Raw genomic sequence first — 14,375 nt, forward strand, 5'->3', positions numbered from 1 at the left:
GGCCCTGTGCAACACATGCAAGGCCAATATCCGCGAAATGCAGAGCGTGCAAGCCCAAACACTTAGGATATTGTAAAGGGATTTGTGTAAAAGATCATTGCGGGCATGAAAGTCGGTGCTGCCAGTGTGATCCTCACACGAAGCGTCAAAGTGTGAATTTGGTGAATTTCTTAGTTATGAATCACCAGCCTCGAAAAAAAGTCGGATGACAGGCTTCGAGAAGAAAAGCAACGTTTATCGCATTTTTTTATAGGAAAAGATCGATTCACCATGAGTATGTTCCTCCAGTTCAAACAGTGAGCCAAACTCTTTACATCGAAGTCTTGAAACGTTTGCGATGAGAAATCCGACGTCGCCGCCATGATTTGTGGCAATCTCAGGACTCGTATCTACTGCATGACAATGCAAGAACACACACGGTTTTATCTGTTAACGATTATCTGCCCAGACATTTTGTTAATGCCATCCCACATTCTCCATACTCTAGGACCTCTCACTCTGTGATTTTTTTCCTTGTTTCCCGAGTGAAAAGGCGACTGAAGGGATAGCTTCATCAAGAGAGAGAGATAATAAAACGAGAGAAAGGCAGGGAGGTTAACCAGAATTGTAGCATCCGGTTTACTACCCTACACTAAGGGGATGGGGAAAGGGAAAGAAAGATGGAAAGGAAAGCGGAGAGAAGAGAAGGAAGGTGTAGAGCGGGAGTACTAAAGCCTATTAAATAGGCCACTGGCACGAAAGAAGTTCAGTAAGGCCTTAAATGATTTTCGCTGTGCAGACAGTTCGGGTCGGTATTCCAGCACTGAGTGTTCCGACAGGGGTCTGTCGTCAAGGCGGGCCAGCACAGCAGCTAGCGACAGTCTGTGCGAGCTGTAGCGAGTGCAGCGACAAAGAATGTGGCCTATCGTTTCATCGCTGTCACACTGGCTGCAAGCAGCACTCTCTGCCATGCCGATTCGGAAGGCAAAAGATTTAGTGAAAGCAACACCAAGCCACAGTCGACAAAGCACCGTTGCCTCAAGTCGAGAGAGTCCGGACGGAGGCCGAAGTCGACGACACGGGTCCAGTCTATGCAGTCGTGTGTGCTGTAAACTTGCTGTGTTCCACAAGGATTTTGTCTTCACTGGCAATCTCTCGAATTTTCATTTCAGCATCCGTTCTTGATAACGGGATGGATTCTTGTACGCAGTCTTCGTGTGCTGTTCGAGCAGCTGCGTCGGCATGTTCGTTGCCCATTATGCCGCGGTGACATTGAAGACACTGAAAGGTGATGTCATGTCTTTGCATGAAGGGGTGATGGAGCAGCTCTCTATTTTCCAGCACTAGTTACTCGTGAGGTCCCCGGCTTAAGGAGAATATCAGGTACTGTAGAGCTGCCTTGGAGTCCGTGAACACGCTCCATTTCTTGGGTGGTTGGTCATGAACTACTCTAAGTACAGTACATGCAATGATGCAACTATACAAGCTTCATCAAGATATTGCAGACATTCAACGGTTTGTGATTTTTCATGCATCGCAGTTACAGATGCCTCTTTTACTTTCAAGAACTCCAGAAACGTTAACAATGGTATACAGTTAGCTAGGGGACTAGAGTTATAGGAGCTGTAGGATCATTTCTTGGTAAGCGCAAATTTAGACTTTCTACGTCATGCTGTATATATATATATATATATATATATATATATATATATATATATGGCCTTCAGGGGTCCATTGTAATTTCTTTTATTGCGCCAAATGCAAGAACAGAATAAAGCCGTTTCATGTTTTCACATCTATCGAGATGCTGTCACGTGTGCTTTATGATCGGAAAGGAGATACGTTCTGAAGGTTGCGCACTTTGACACCACGGTCAGTTTTTGTTTACAAACAGGAAGTCCACATAGGACCGTGGCAAGGTCGGGCAAACAAGGACCGTGGTTGTCTGCTTACTGCTATGGAGGCTTGAAAGTGCGCGCCCTGTTGAACTGTGACGAGGATGCCACTGTGCAAGGCGGATTTATGTTTGCACTGCTGCTGCTGTTGTCGTGGAATTGCGGCATTATATGTAATTGGTGGGTAGCTTTGAAGCACCCACGTTAACCGGAGGATAGAGAAAGCGGTGGCCATGTCGCTGATGATGATTGATGGCACAGTCCTCTTTATAGGTTGGTCGGCTTTAAAGCGCCCATCCGTTACGCAATGCACGTGGTGTGACACATGAAGGTACGCATCCCAAACACAAGGCAACGTTGTTGATAATGCTGCCGCTTCTGACGACGACGGCGAATTGCGGCTAAGTCCTGTGAAAGGGGCGGACCGATTTAAGACACGCGCTCGTTACGAAATTCACATCGCGGGATACCCAACGAAATGCTATGTGTCTGCTACGTGACATTTTCAGCTTCTTAAGACCACATTTGACTCCTCGGGCGACAAAAGGCCGCTATTGATGCTGCTAATGGTGGGGAGGATAACGAATAGTGGCATTGCTGCTTGTAATGAATGGGCAGCATTTATGTGTTCGGAAGGATGAAACAAATTTCATTGCTTTAGTGTGCCCGCACGTTACGCAGCTCACCCGGTTTGACACCTGGTCAACGTCCACGCAACTGGAAGGCGTGCGCACATAATATACAAGCACATTGACTTCTCGCGAGCTAGAAGGCAGCGTCTGATGCTGCTGCGGCTACTGATGATTTCGAGTCTTCGAACTGCCTTTCGAGATTTCGTATATTGCGCCAGTTTTAGCGGCTTCTTTAAGGTTGGCGAAAGTTAGCGAGAGGACCCCATATATTTGTCTAAATACCTGATATTTGGCTACGAACAGCGTCATTCTAATATTGAAAGAAGCGGGAACATGTGTTCACATAATATCTTCATGTAAGATATCTACTTGACATTCACCACTCTCAGTTTCTCTCTAATTTTTACCATAATTTTGTGCTATGTAGAAGGCTTCTTAGAATATTGATATCTATGCATTGTTATGAGTCTCACGGACAAAAAAACAACAGAGCACTCATGCCACGTGTCACAAGAATACTTACCTAGAAATCAGGAATTAGGTTACGTAAGTATATTTGTGAGGTCTGACCGTTTACATGATAATCGAAGGGCTAGTGCGTAACCCAATCTCAACACACAGTACGGCACGGCTGAACAGTGCTAAATCCCTCCAAAAAAGCACGGAGGAAACTAGCACACTTGTTCAACAGGACAGTGCGTCAAATTACAATTAATATAATTCGCATGAATTCTCATGGTGGTGAAACGATTGCCACGTATATTTTCCTTTCCGTGTTTACCAAGAAACTCTGGTTGTAAGATGCTGATAACTTCAAGACTCACCGAGGTGAACAGTATGGTGAAAGGGTCGTCCATGCTGACTTTTTCCTGAGCTTCGCGAAGTTCTTTCCCTTCGCTCTGCGTGAGCTCACGCAAACAAATGCAACCTCTGTAATGAAAAAATTAAAACAAAGTCCCCGACGCTAACACAATGTAACAAGCTGGCTCGGTAACATAAGAAAAAATTATAACTTTAAAGGGAACAACTCGCGTGGCCATTTTCTGCATATTCGTCGCCACGCCATTATGGTGTAGCTTGATGACATAGACTACTTCTAGCTTTCCTTTTGCCTAGAAAACTTGCTACGACAGAGTACCTCGTAATAATCGGAATTGCTGCTCAGGCTGCCTGCATCAGGAGACATATTTCATAATTGGTGGGGTTTAGTGTCCTGAAACCACGACAGGATTATGAGGGACGCCGTAGTGGAGGGCTCAGGAAATTTCGACCACCTGGGGTTCTTTCACGTGCACCTAAATCTAAGTACACGGGCCTCAAACATTTTCGCCTGCATCGAAAACGCAGCCGCCGCGGCTGGTATTCGATCCCGCGACTTTTGGCTCGGCATTTGAACGCCATAACCACTAGACCACCGTGGCGGGGCAGGAGACATAATTGACGACACTGTTTATAACCAACAACGTGTTTTAGGGGCGAAGCTCCTTAAGGCGGCACCCGTTCGTCCCTCGTAGTCGTAGTCGTAGTAGTCGTAGTAGTCGTAGTGCGTAACCAGTCTTACGCTTTGACCTCCAAGGTGGTGCCGGTGGGAGATTTTTCCTGTGCGTTGTTGAACAATAAAAAATTCGCAGCGTGCGCGTTAACTAAAAGCCGAATTCTTCTGTCTCTCATTCCCCATTAGCAGCCATTGGCATGTTCCAGTAGGAAACGTTAGTAGAAGTAGAAGTGTAAGTGTTAGCTAAAAGCCGACTTCTTCTGTCTCTCATTCCCATTAGCAGCCATTGTTTACCTCCAAGGTAGTGCCTGGTGAGATTTCTCCTGTGCGTGATTAAACAATAAAAATTTTGTTCAAAACGCCGTTGATTGATGAAATAAACCAACGAAAGACGCCAGATGTTTTCTAAAAGCAAAACGAAAGAACGCCAGATGTTTCTAAAGCAAAACGAAAAGACGCCAGCTGCTTAACGAAACACGCCAGATGTTTTCGAGAGCAATTAATGGTTTTCTAAACAATGAAAATTCACAGCGTACATGTAAAATTAAAGTGGGCTGCAAGTCGTCATAACTCTCATCGAACCTTTAGTATAAACGCGCCCGATCTCACGTCGGTGATGATGTACTGGGCAGAATTCACGGAAGATTCACGGTTTACCGATGAACCTCCGCAGCTTCGCCCACTCATCATGATTCACTCCGTGGATATGCTGTGATTTTTTTTATCGTAGACATTCGACGCGAGGTACGAAAATCAATATAACGATAAGAGGACAAAGTGAAATGTCTTCGTGTGCGTCACATATCTGCGGTGAAGAAAACTGAACTAGGACACCGACGTAGTAAAGATACAGGGCATGCATAACCACGTTTATCTCAGAAAGAGCATAAAAGAGCTCTTGTAGAAATGACGCCGAGACAACCGCATGTCGTTCGTCCGTATGCACTTACTGCGCTTTTTGGTCACCGCCTGCAATGACTGCTTTTAAGAATGGATATCTGGAACAGAAAAAAAAACAAAAACAAAAAAAAAAACACTCAAGTGAGCAAAATCTATGAGTATCGTTTTGAGGTATTATTGAACACTCGAGCTCTCCGAGTAGTGTAGTCGACTGGCCATGGTGGCCACGTAATCGTGGCGCCAGCCTAAAGAATAACTTGCGCATAGGCAGAAAACGAATGATAAATAACACATTGGGAAAAATGAACATTTCAATGTAAATAGCTTAAGGAAAGTACACTGATTTACGTAAACTTGGTGTGCCAGGTATGAAAGTCATTACATATAGTGTGAATAGTGTAGTATTGAACGAATGAAAACGCCTTACGCATGAAGTTCCGTATCTACTTCGTCATTGATTAGCTGTGCGCTGCAAGAATACATAACATTCTGTATGAGCTAACAAAGCAAAGAAAAAGTACCCTCTTAAAGCATTGTACTAAACAAACGATATTATAGACAGATGTGAAAGGGAGGACACGCGGCTTCACTTTTGTTTAATTGAAGGGGTGATGATAGTAAAGGATGGGATTTCACCCATTACACACAGCAGAGGCTACGTAGTTATGATTAACGTTGCTGAGCACGCTGTCATTTGTCTCGATTCTCATACACGTTCTGGCGTTAGCAGTGCGCAAAAATATTCGCATTCGGAGCTTGGCTGCACATTAAACGACCGTGATCTCTGGGGTATTTTCTCCCGGGTATTTTCGTGTTCAAAAGTTTGACTCGCACTGCAGTTAGAAAAAAAAAAAGAGTTCTGCAGAAGTCTACAAACTAGGTAACGGTTCATGAAATGGAATACGGGTCGATGGCAACTTTTCTCTTTCGCGAACCTTCTCCTCACTGCGAGCTTCCAACGAACTTATCTGCAATGTTCAGTCTGCCTACGCTTCGAGTGGTCGAGTGATTTGCCCTTGCGCTGCAATCTGCGAGCCCCCTTGTTAGCTCAGATGGCAGAGAGACCACTCTCATATGGTGTGGAACCCGGGTTAACATCTAGGACTGGAATGAAGTTTTGAACTTGAAGCTTCTTTTCTCAGAGTAACAGAGGGATAGAAAATAGAATGAGTTTAACGAGGCGCGGGTTTCCGAATCACTACCCTTCACAAAGATGTGAAACAGGGGTTGTAAAGAGCACCGAGAGATAGCGAGAGATAGAAAGAAAGAAAGCACAGCAGGAAAGGCGTCCAAATCAGATGCGTTATCACAGGTCGGTCCATCGCAACAAGAGCAGAAGCGCTTGTACAGACTAATGATGCATCACAGAATAAAATTTTCCGAGTTTTTACCTGCCAGAACCACGATATGATTATGAGACATGCCATAGTGGGGAGTGGGGGGGGGGGGGGCTCAGAATAATTTTGACCACCTGGGGTTCTTTAACGTGCACCTAAATCCAAGGAAACGGGTGTTATTCAACTTCGCCCCCATCGAAATACGGTCACCATGGCCGGGAGTCGAACCCGGGAGACCTCGAGCCCGTAGAAGCGATACACATCAGCCTGCTAAGCCAACACGGTTGGTTCCTGATGCGATGCTTAATCCTGTCGGTGCAGTAGAATGGTCCCTCCCGACAGAGGCTAGCCATACGACTTCTTGTATGGGTAGCCTCTGCATGGCATACAAAGTTAGTGTCTTTGCATAGTGCACTGCGAATATTGGTAGAGAAGGCGCAGAACTCGGTCCTTGTCGCCGCAACCACAACTGGCATCGGTGTCAAGCTGAACGCATAGGCCGTGGTAAACGTGACACCCAACAACAGCTTATACACACAAGGAGGATGGCGTCTCTTCAGCAAAGTTATAATATAAGTCGAAGCCTCAATCTCGGATCCAGCGAATGCAGTTCGTGCACGTATGAAGATTGGCTTACTTTGAACAGCTCAGCTGTCCAGGCTTGCAGTGCCTGAGTTCGGGTATTAGCGCGGAGAGCATGTCGTAGTAGTTGAACACCTTGAATGGTTCTGCGATGAAGACGCCCTTGAAGCCCACCTGTTTCAAAGACGGATGAAAAAGAAATAACGGAGATAATGCTCAGTGAAAATCACGTTTTCCTTGACATATGAAGGGGCTCACGCAACAAAAAAAAATAAGCTAAATGAACACGTACTCTAATGCACGTGCGACGAAACAAATTGCTGAGTCAAGCATCTAAGTTTTGGCCAGAAGACATGAAATTCTCAACGAAACAAAAAATACGTAGAAAGCATTCATTGTATAAGAAAGGTGCCGAACTTGGAGTTACGCTCCAGAAAGCAATAGATGTAGGGCGAAACAGGTATCTCTATTTTCCGAGGGAGATCCCGTCATCAAGCTTGTCAAGCTGTTCAAGGAAAGCTTTTTTTACGAGCGATAGCTTTAGTCCTCCAGCTACAAACCGAGAAAACGCCTGGTTCCACAAATCTGGCTTCCAAGCTCGGCCAAGTTCAACGCCGGCGAGACGCTAGCGCGGCACGTTCGCGAAAGCGAACAGCGGCTCAAGATCAGTCTTTCGTGCCGCCACGACCAGAGGATCTGGCAGCATGCAAGCTCGCAGCCCATTCGCGCCGAGAGCGCTGTGTACGTTGCCTTGTATAGTGCAACACGGTGGCTCCCTATCCGCGATGCAGTAAAGTTAAATATCTGGGAACCAATGGTCTCGACCTTTCCCAAATCAAGCAAAACCGAGCTATCGCTCCGCGAAGACGATTTAACCGCGTTCAAGAGCGGCAACATCTTTTTCTGGTCGCCTGATTCGTCAATGTATGTACGTACCGGCTGACAAACAAACAATTTCAATTTCGATTTCTAAAGTGAATTGCCAAGTTTCTGAACACATCTACCACTAATGCGCCCTGTGTGCATTCGCAATGAAGGAGGGAGAACAGATTAAGAAAATATACGTTACTACATTATAAGAGATAAACCAATGTACTGTAGCACACCGCACCTGCCACCTCGCCGGCCTTTTCGGGCCCCTATATTGGCTGAAAACACAATAAAGACAAAAACAGTTTTTGTGTTGTATTCAAAAATTACAATTTCACAACACCGAGAGGACTCCTCATATCACGAGAAGACGCCTAATAAGCGAGAAAACGCACGCCTTAAATTTCCTGCACCAGTTCGCCGTGGCGTCACAGATTTTGACAGCGTCTGCCAGGGCCTACACATTGCTTCCGGTTAAATATGATTTACATTGCGTTGGAAATGACACAGATTTAAAACAGCAGTTTTTAGAAAACATTTTTGAACAAATGTGGGCCGAAATGCGCAGTAAAACTGAAATTCGTGATGTCAGACGCCAGATTAACGTTAACTTGCCGAAGTATCGGTGCAAAATTCAGAACATGAGACTGTGACCTTCATTTCTTCTTATAATAGTTAACGTGTGATGGTGAAATTCATGAAAAAAGAGTGCTGAGAGAATAACTTATCTGTGAAAGCTGATTTATCGTTACACTTCAGTGAACCTTTCATTCTGGTAGCACTGATGCTTCCAATAATATGACTTCTCAGAATAACAAGTGCACTTGGTAAACCATCTATCACCGCCTGGAGTGTTCAGCGCATGATTTTACATGGATGCGTCCAGAAAGTCAATTTAACCGCGAGGACGAAGCAATGCGACAGCAGCAGATCGGAATGTGCTATGAAGTAAGTCTAACAGCTAGCTGTCTCCTTTAGCATCCGACCTGGCGTAATACCAAGTTAGTGAAACGTTGGCGTAATAAAACGCTGCCCCTGCAGCGAGCGAAGCCGACTTTGCGCTCTTTATGGCCTCAACGCAAACTTCGCGATGAGAGCACAACGAGAGGGTTCCGCGTGAGGCTCCGTATAAGGTCCGAGGGCGATAACATCGATCGTGGACTTTGGAACTTCTCGGCGATGCCGAAGCCGACAGCAGAAATGCGCCTGGAGTGTTCATATAAGGCAGATTCTGATTAAAATTTGGTTTATTTCACTACATCGGTACATGTCTAACAAAACAGGAACATAACAGTAAAGTGCAACCTTTCATTTGATAGTCGGTATTTGTGTTGTCTAGTTCTCGTCTCATGTGTTTGTGTCTGCATGGCTTGCCCTCTCTTAATATGTATTTACAGAAATCCACGCTAAAATTTAACCTAGCCAAGACGCACAGAAGCGATTGATTTGAGTGCAGCTCATCTGACTTCAGACGTGGAACCCGGCTTAGCGCAACGCGAGAAGCGTAACTTATGAATAACTGCCAAAAATATAAAGTAGTATCAAGTTGGCGATGAAGTTGTTCGCCGTACAGGTAAAGTATTTGCAAGAGAACCATTATTAAATAATGAATCATAGTATACATTTGTAGACAGGTCGGTGTTTCGAAGCAGACTGCGTTTAGGGGTTTCGTTCACTTAGTGCTGGATTTCTATCATAATGACGCACATCAGCTTTCGTTGGCTTTTACTGTCACCGCATGAGAACCAAGTGACAGCACGTTCACAAACTGCAAAAAAAAAAAGTTGGACCATCTCCTCGAAGGGAACGTTGATGGGATGCGAAGCAGCAGCGTTGCGCACGGGTGGCGTCACGGGTTGAACGGCGCTAACGCGGGTGCTGCGGTGAGCGCTGGAAGATTCGTTTGAAGCGAAACTCGGTGTATTGTTTACTGGTGTAAACGTTTGGTTGAAACGCAGACACGGGAGGCGAGCGGGCGTTGGAGCCGGCAGCTGCGGCGCTCCGGCGAGTGAGGGAGAGAGTGACGTACGCGCGCACCTGCGAGAGAAGCGTGCGAGGAGTGCGTGACGTCAACGCCCAGCTGCCGCGTGACCTACTTGGCACCGCTCCAACACCTGCGCCGAGGAAGCGCGTTGCCTCGCGTTTGTGCGGACGGACGGACAGCGTTACACAGGCTAGTCAAAGAGCTGCTATGCATCTAAAAAAAGAGCACCATGGCCTGAAGCGCCGACAACTTACCGTGAGGAGGCACCTTTCAAATTCGGCTGCCGTCAATGCAAAATGGCAGCTAGCCTGAAAAAAGGACAAGAGAAACAGTAGCGCCACAATTCAACATCCTGTCGTAATGTTCTGCAAAAACATTTCCTTCTGCAGACTTTCTTTACTGGAAAGGTCAGTATTTGTGCTCTTCGCGGTATCGCGCGTAAAACAACTTTATTTGAAAATACCGAATCAAGAGATTCATTGATTGTTTCAAATAACATTCAAATGTTCAAGTTACGCTTGCCTACACCTTCAAGTATGCAAGTGAAATGAAGCGAGAGCGGCTGCGGGGTCTGGAGACCCGCTCCGGGAACAAACGGACGCAGTAGGATATTCTTTCTTTCTTTCTTTCTTTCTTTCTTTCTTTCTTTCTTTCTTTCTTTCTTTCTTTCTTTCTTTCTTTCTTTCTTTCTTTCTTTCTTTCTTTCTTTCTTTCTTTCTTTCTTTCTTCTTTCTTTCTTCTTTCTTTCTTTCTTTCTTTCTTTCTTTCTTTCTTTCTTTGGGACAATACTGAAATTTTCGTAAGGGACAAGGCTAAAGGCAAACATTGCCTGACTGGGCCGTGTCACGCATACAGCAGCAGCAGCGGAAAGACGACATTTACAAAACATAAAAGCACTCATGGAACTCAATCAGTGCACTTATTTTAGACAGCTGAGATGTACAATTCATGAAAAAAAAAAGCAACAAGCGAAAACAAACAAGATCATCAAGTTGTACAGTTTGCTAAGCAGTTGCTAAGCACGTCATAAGTAAAAGCACAAACATATACAAAAAATGCAGCATATAGTTAACGAAAAAAAAAGAATCAATGAAAGGCAACCAGAAACAATCTTATAAAGCTCGCAAACCACTTGCAGTGAAAAACAAACACTGATGCGGAATATTATCCCTGGTACTTTAACTTTGGTTTTAGTCTTCTGAAAGTAATAATTCTTTTATCGTTTCCTTAATTGTTTGCTTAGAAATTCCAGAATTGAGGAGGTCTGTAGTTTAGGGTTAGTCGTGTAGGCGGTTAGGAATTTGCACTGCAAGTTTTGTTCACCATGTTTTGTTTTCCTATGTGGTGTAGGTACTAAGATATTTCTGAAGTTATAGCCTGCCGTTTTTACATGGCATTTCCTTAGGAAATAACGTTTGTTTATCCGAAATTCGCCGCAGAATTTCGAATAGTTTATGTGTGAAGTTCGGAAACTCAAAAAAAAAAAAAAAAAGACCGTGACTGCTATGCCCCATGCGCCCGCGTAACCTCTCGCCGCCAGGGCGGTGCCAGCGCTTGATCAGTACCATCCCTCGTACGGCGATGAGTACGCTAATTACGCCGACCACTAGACGCGCTTTCTCTATGAGGCGAAAACGACTTTACAGGAGGTGATAGCGCCCCACAAGGCTATTGTAGATCAAAGAAACCTCGAACAGCAAGAGCAAATAATTTAAGCCAGCAAAGCGTCTCTTGAAAACTGTTGTGGTTGATATGCGATAACATGTTTACTGAGAATTTGGGGTCAATGTTTAACTTTATTTTCAGATTTCCTTTCTGAAACGTCTGCGTGACGTCATGTGTTTAAGAGTGTAATAGCAACGTTGCTTGTAGGGCGAGTTGGAACGAGTCAGTCATAGCGTAGTTCAGCGCAAAAAACAGGCACCAGACGAGTGAGAGGACAAGGACACAGCGCATTCTTCCAACTAAAGTTTATTGGATTGGGACGCATGTATATATACACACAGGAAAAGCAAGAAAAGAAAAAAAAAACCAGGAAGTAAAAACCGAAAGGTGAAAAGAAGAAAAGTGCCGATAAATCATACACGTGTGCCAACCCCGCCCCCCTTCCCATGTCTCGCCACATGCAAGGAAGGCGTAAGCACGCCTTCCTTGCATCTTTCTGACAAAGAGCTTTTGTTTTTGGCGAGACATGGGAAGGGGGGCGGTGTTGGCACACGTGTATGACTATCGGCACTTTTCTTCTTTCAACTTTCGGTTTTTACTTCCTGGTTTTTTTTCTTTTCTTGCTTTTCCTGTGTGTATATATACATGCGTCCCAATCCAATAAACTTTAGTTGGAAGAATGCGCTGTGTCCTTGTCCTCTCACTCGTCTGTTGCCTGTTTTTTGCGCTGAACTACGCTATGACTTTAAGAGTGTATTTGCTTTTCCGGAACGTCCGCGTGACGTCATGTGTTTAAGAGTGTATTTCCTCATTTTCGCTGCGTTGGGCTCCGTGAAAGTTCCCCACTTTTCATGTTCAAAGCTTCTCAATTCTAGAACGCAACGCAGTCCGTTTTTATTTATTAGATTTAATAAAATGCTAGGTAAACGTGTTTAGAATACATGTTTAGAAATTTCAGGGCGGCGACACCTTGAAGTTTTTTTCTTTTTTGGCGTTTCCTGTCGGAAAAAGCGTCTATTCTAAAAAAGAACGGAACTTTTTTGTGTGGTGTGGGAAATTTTGACAAATACAGGTGATATTATTTTTGTCTTGATTATCTTCGTCGACGGAAATAGCGTTGGATATGAACAGCGACACGAGAAGAGGATACAGAACACAGGCGCTAACTTTCAACAAAATAGTTTATTTTTGCACTGTGCATAGCTACTTATACTGAAACATCTTAAAAAAAAAACAGAATCACACATCGGCACAGATCCTTCTCAAGTAGCCATCGCCCTAGAATTTTAATCTTTATTTAGAAACGTGAGCTCTTTTTCACTTCAAAGCTATTGATTGGCAGCTAACGCAATTCTGACCCGCACGTGACAGGCGGCTGCCGCGATGATTTCTCGGTTTAAGAGATGACTTACATTGAGATAAAATCCTACACCTATCGAAGATAGGTGCGAAAATAGATAAAGATAAACATGCCAGGGCGACAGCGGCTTGAGAATGATCTGTGCGCATGCGTGATTCTGTTTTTTGTAAGGTGTTCAGTATAAGTCGCTGTGCACATGCAAAAATAAACATTTCGTCAAAAGTTAGTGCCTGTGCTGTGTGTCCTCTTCTCGTGTCCCTGTTTATCCAGCGCTATTTTCGTCGACGGTGTTGTACCAACAAGTCTAAATGTAAAGTCTGCTCAACTTGATTACCTTCACTGCTACTCGAATGGGCGCACACAGTCGCACGGTTGAGCTTGCAGGGAGTTTGCATTAACAGAGGTGAGAAATACGCATTCTGACAGCTTGAGAAAAGACAGAAGTTTATTTACTAGTAGAAACAGCTAGGTCTTACCGATCGCAGCGTGATAAGTACTTGAGGGTTAAGGTCGCGGGATCGCTACACGGGAGACCTACGCGAGTTCAAGTACTGCGACCCCAAAAGCGAGAGAACTGGTCCATCAACAAGCGGGGTAGATTCCTCCTTAAGTTGCTAAAAGAACACATGTCCGTGGTACTTTTATCTGTACTGTTAGTGTCTAGAAGAGCTCGTTGTCATCGACAAAGAGGCCTCGCGCGTAAAAAAGCAGCAATATTACTTACGGAAATTACTCCGATTTTGGCCGTCGCAGCGGCCATCAGAATCCAGTCGAAGGTGCTGGGAGCCCATATCAACAGGGCATCCCCCTTGCTGAAGCCGAGAGACAGCAGGCCCTGTGCAACTCGGTCAACCTTGTTATTGGAGAGACAAAAACAAACATTGGGCGTTGCTCTGAGAAACTGTATGCGGCTGCTGTTTTTGAAGTTTTATAGGCTGGCAGCCAGAAATACATGTGGCAGAAGGATAGTAAACTTATCTGCTTATGGCACCACTTTTTAAAATACATAAGGCACAGTCTTGTATATTTATGTGTAAGAACAACGTGCAATTGAAGGATGAAATGCATTATTTGCGGTTCCTTTTATACCTCTGCTCTTCAAATATGCTACATGATACTCGCCCGCATGGCTTGTGCCACATTTCGTCACCAATCTTCCGTTACTGAGTATTGTTCTTTTACAGCGATGGCAATTATGAGGATCATTTGGGTGGATCGTTCCGTCTAATACGTTAATCATATATAATGAATAGATAATTACTACTAGATATTAATAGATATTATATATATATATATATATATATATAGAATATATATATAGATAATAATAGATATATATAAGTATTTCAGCTACCCGGGCGCAAAGTACTACTAAAAACAAACCATGGTGATAGGCCGTGGCGATGTTGCCCAGTAATTGTTCTAAAGCCGTACGCAGCACGTCACGACATTTGTAATTATCAAATATTGCTGCATTAACTTTTTTAAATAGTAACTCTAGCGAAAAGTTCTCATCGCGAACGCGAATAGTAGTAGCCATTTTCCTGATACGGCGCAATAATTCACCCATGATAAGACAACTGCCGATTCGATGAGCTCGGCAAATAAGAAAAGTTGCTTAATTAACATTTAAAATAGCAACTGTAACGCCAAATGTTCAGTAGTAAAGTAGTAAC

The 14,375-nt window shown here is 44.3% G+C and overlaps 1 protein-coding gene across 3 annotated transcripts in view; it reads right to left on the reverse strand.

Annotated features, from left to right (window-relative positions):
- LOC119374780 (medium-chain acyl-CoA ligase ACSF2, mitochondrial) overlaps positions 1-14,375 on the reverse strand; it is an 86,729-nt gene that overhangs the window by 55,023 nt on the left and 17,331 nt on the right. For all 3 annotated transcript variants that reach the window (XM_049411285.1, XM_037644963.2, XM_049411284.1), the window contains exons 3-7: positions 13,424-13,552; positions 9,929-9,982; positions 6,876-6,994; positions 4,952-4,999; positions 3,331-3,436 (exon numbers count right to left, since the gene is read on the reverse strand). In XM_049411285.1, coding sequence (XP_049267242.1) covers positions 3,331-3,436; positions 4,952-4,999; positions 6,876-6,994; positions 9,929-9,982; positions 13,424-13,552 — 456 coding nt within the window. The remainder of the gene's footprint in view (positions 1-3,330; positions 3,437-4,951; positions 5,000-6,875; positions 6,995-9,928; positions 9,983-13,423; positions 13,553-14,375) is intronic.

Source organism: Rhipicephalus sanguineus, chromosome 11, assembly GCF_013339695.2.
Source record: "Rhipicephalus sanguineus isolate Rsan-2018 chromosome 11, BIME_Rsan_1.4, whole genome shotgun sequence".
Taxonomy (NCBI): Eukaryota; Metazoa; Arthropoda; class Arachnida; order Ixodida; family Ixodidae; genus Rhipicephalus; species Rhipicephalus sanguineus.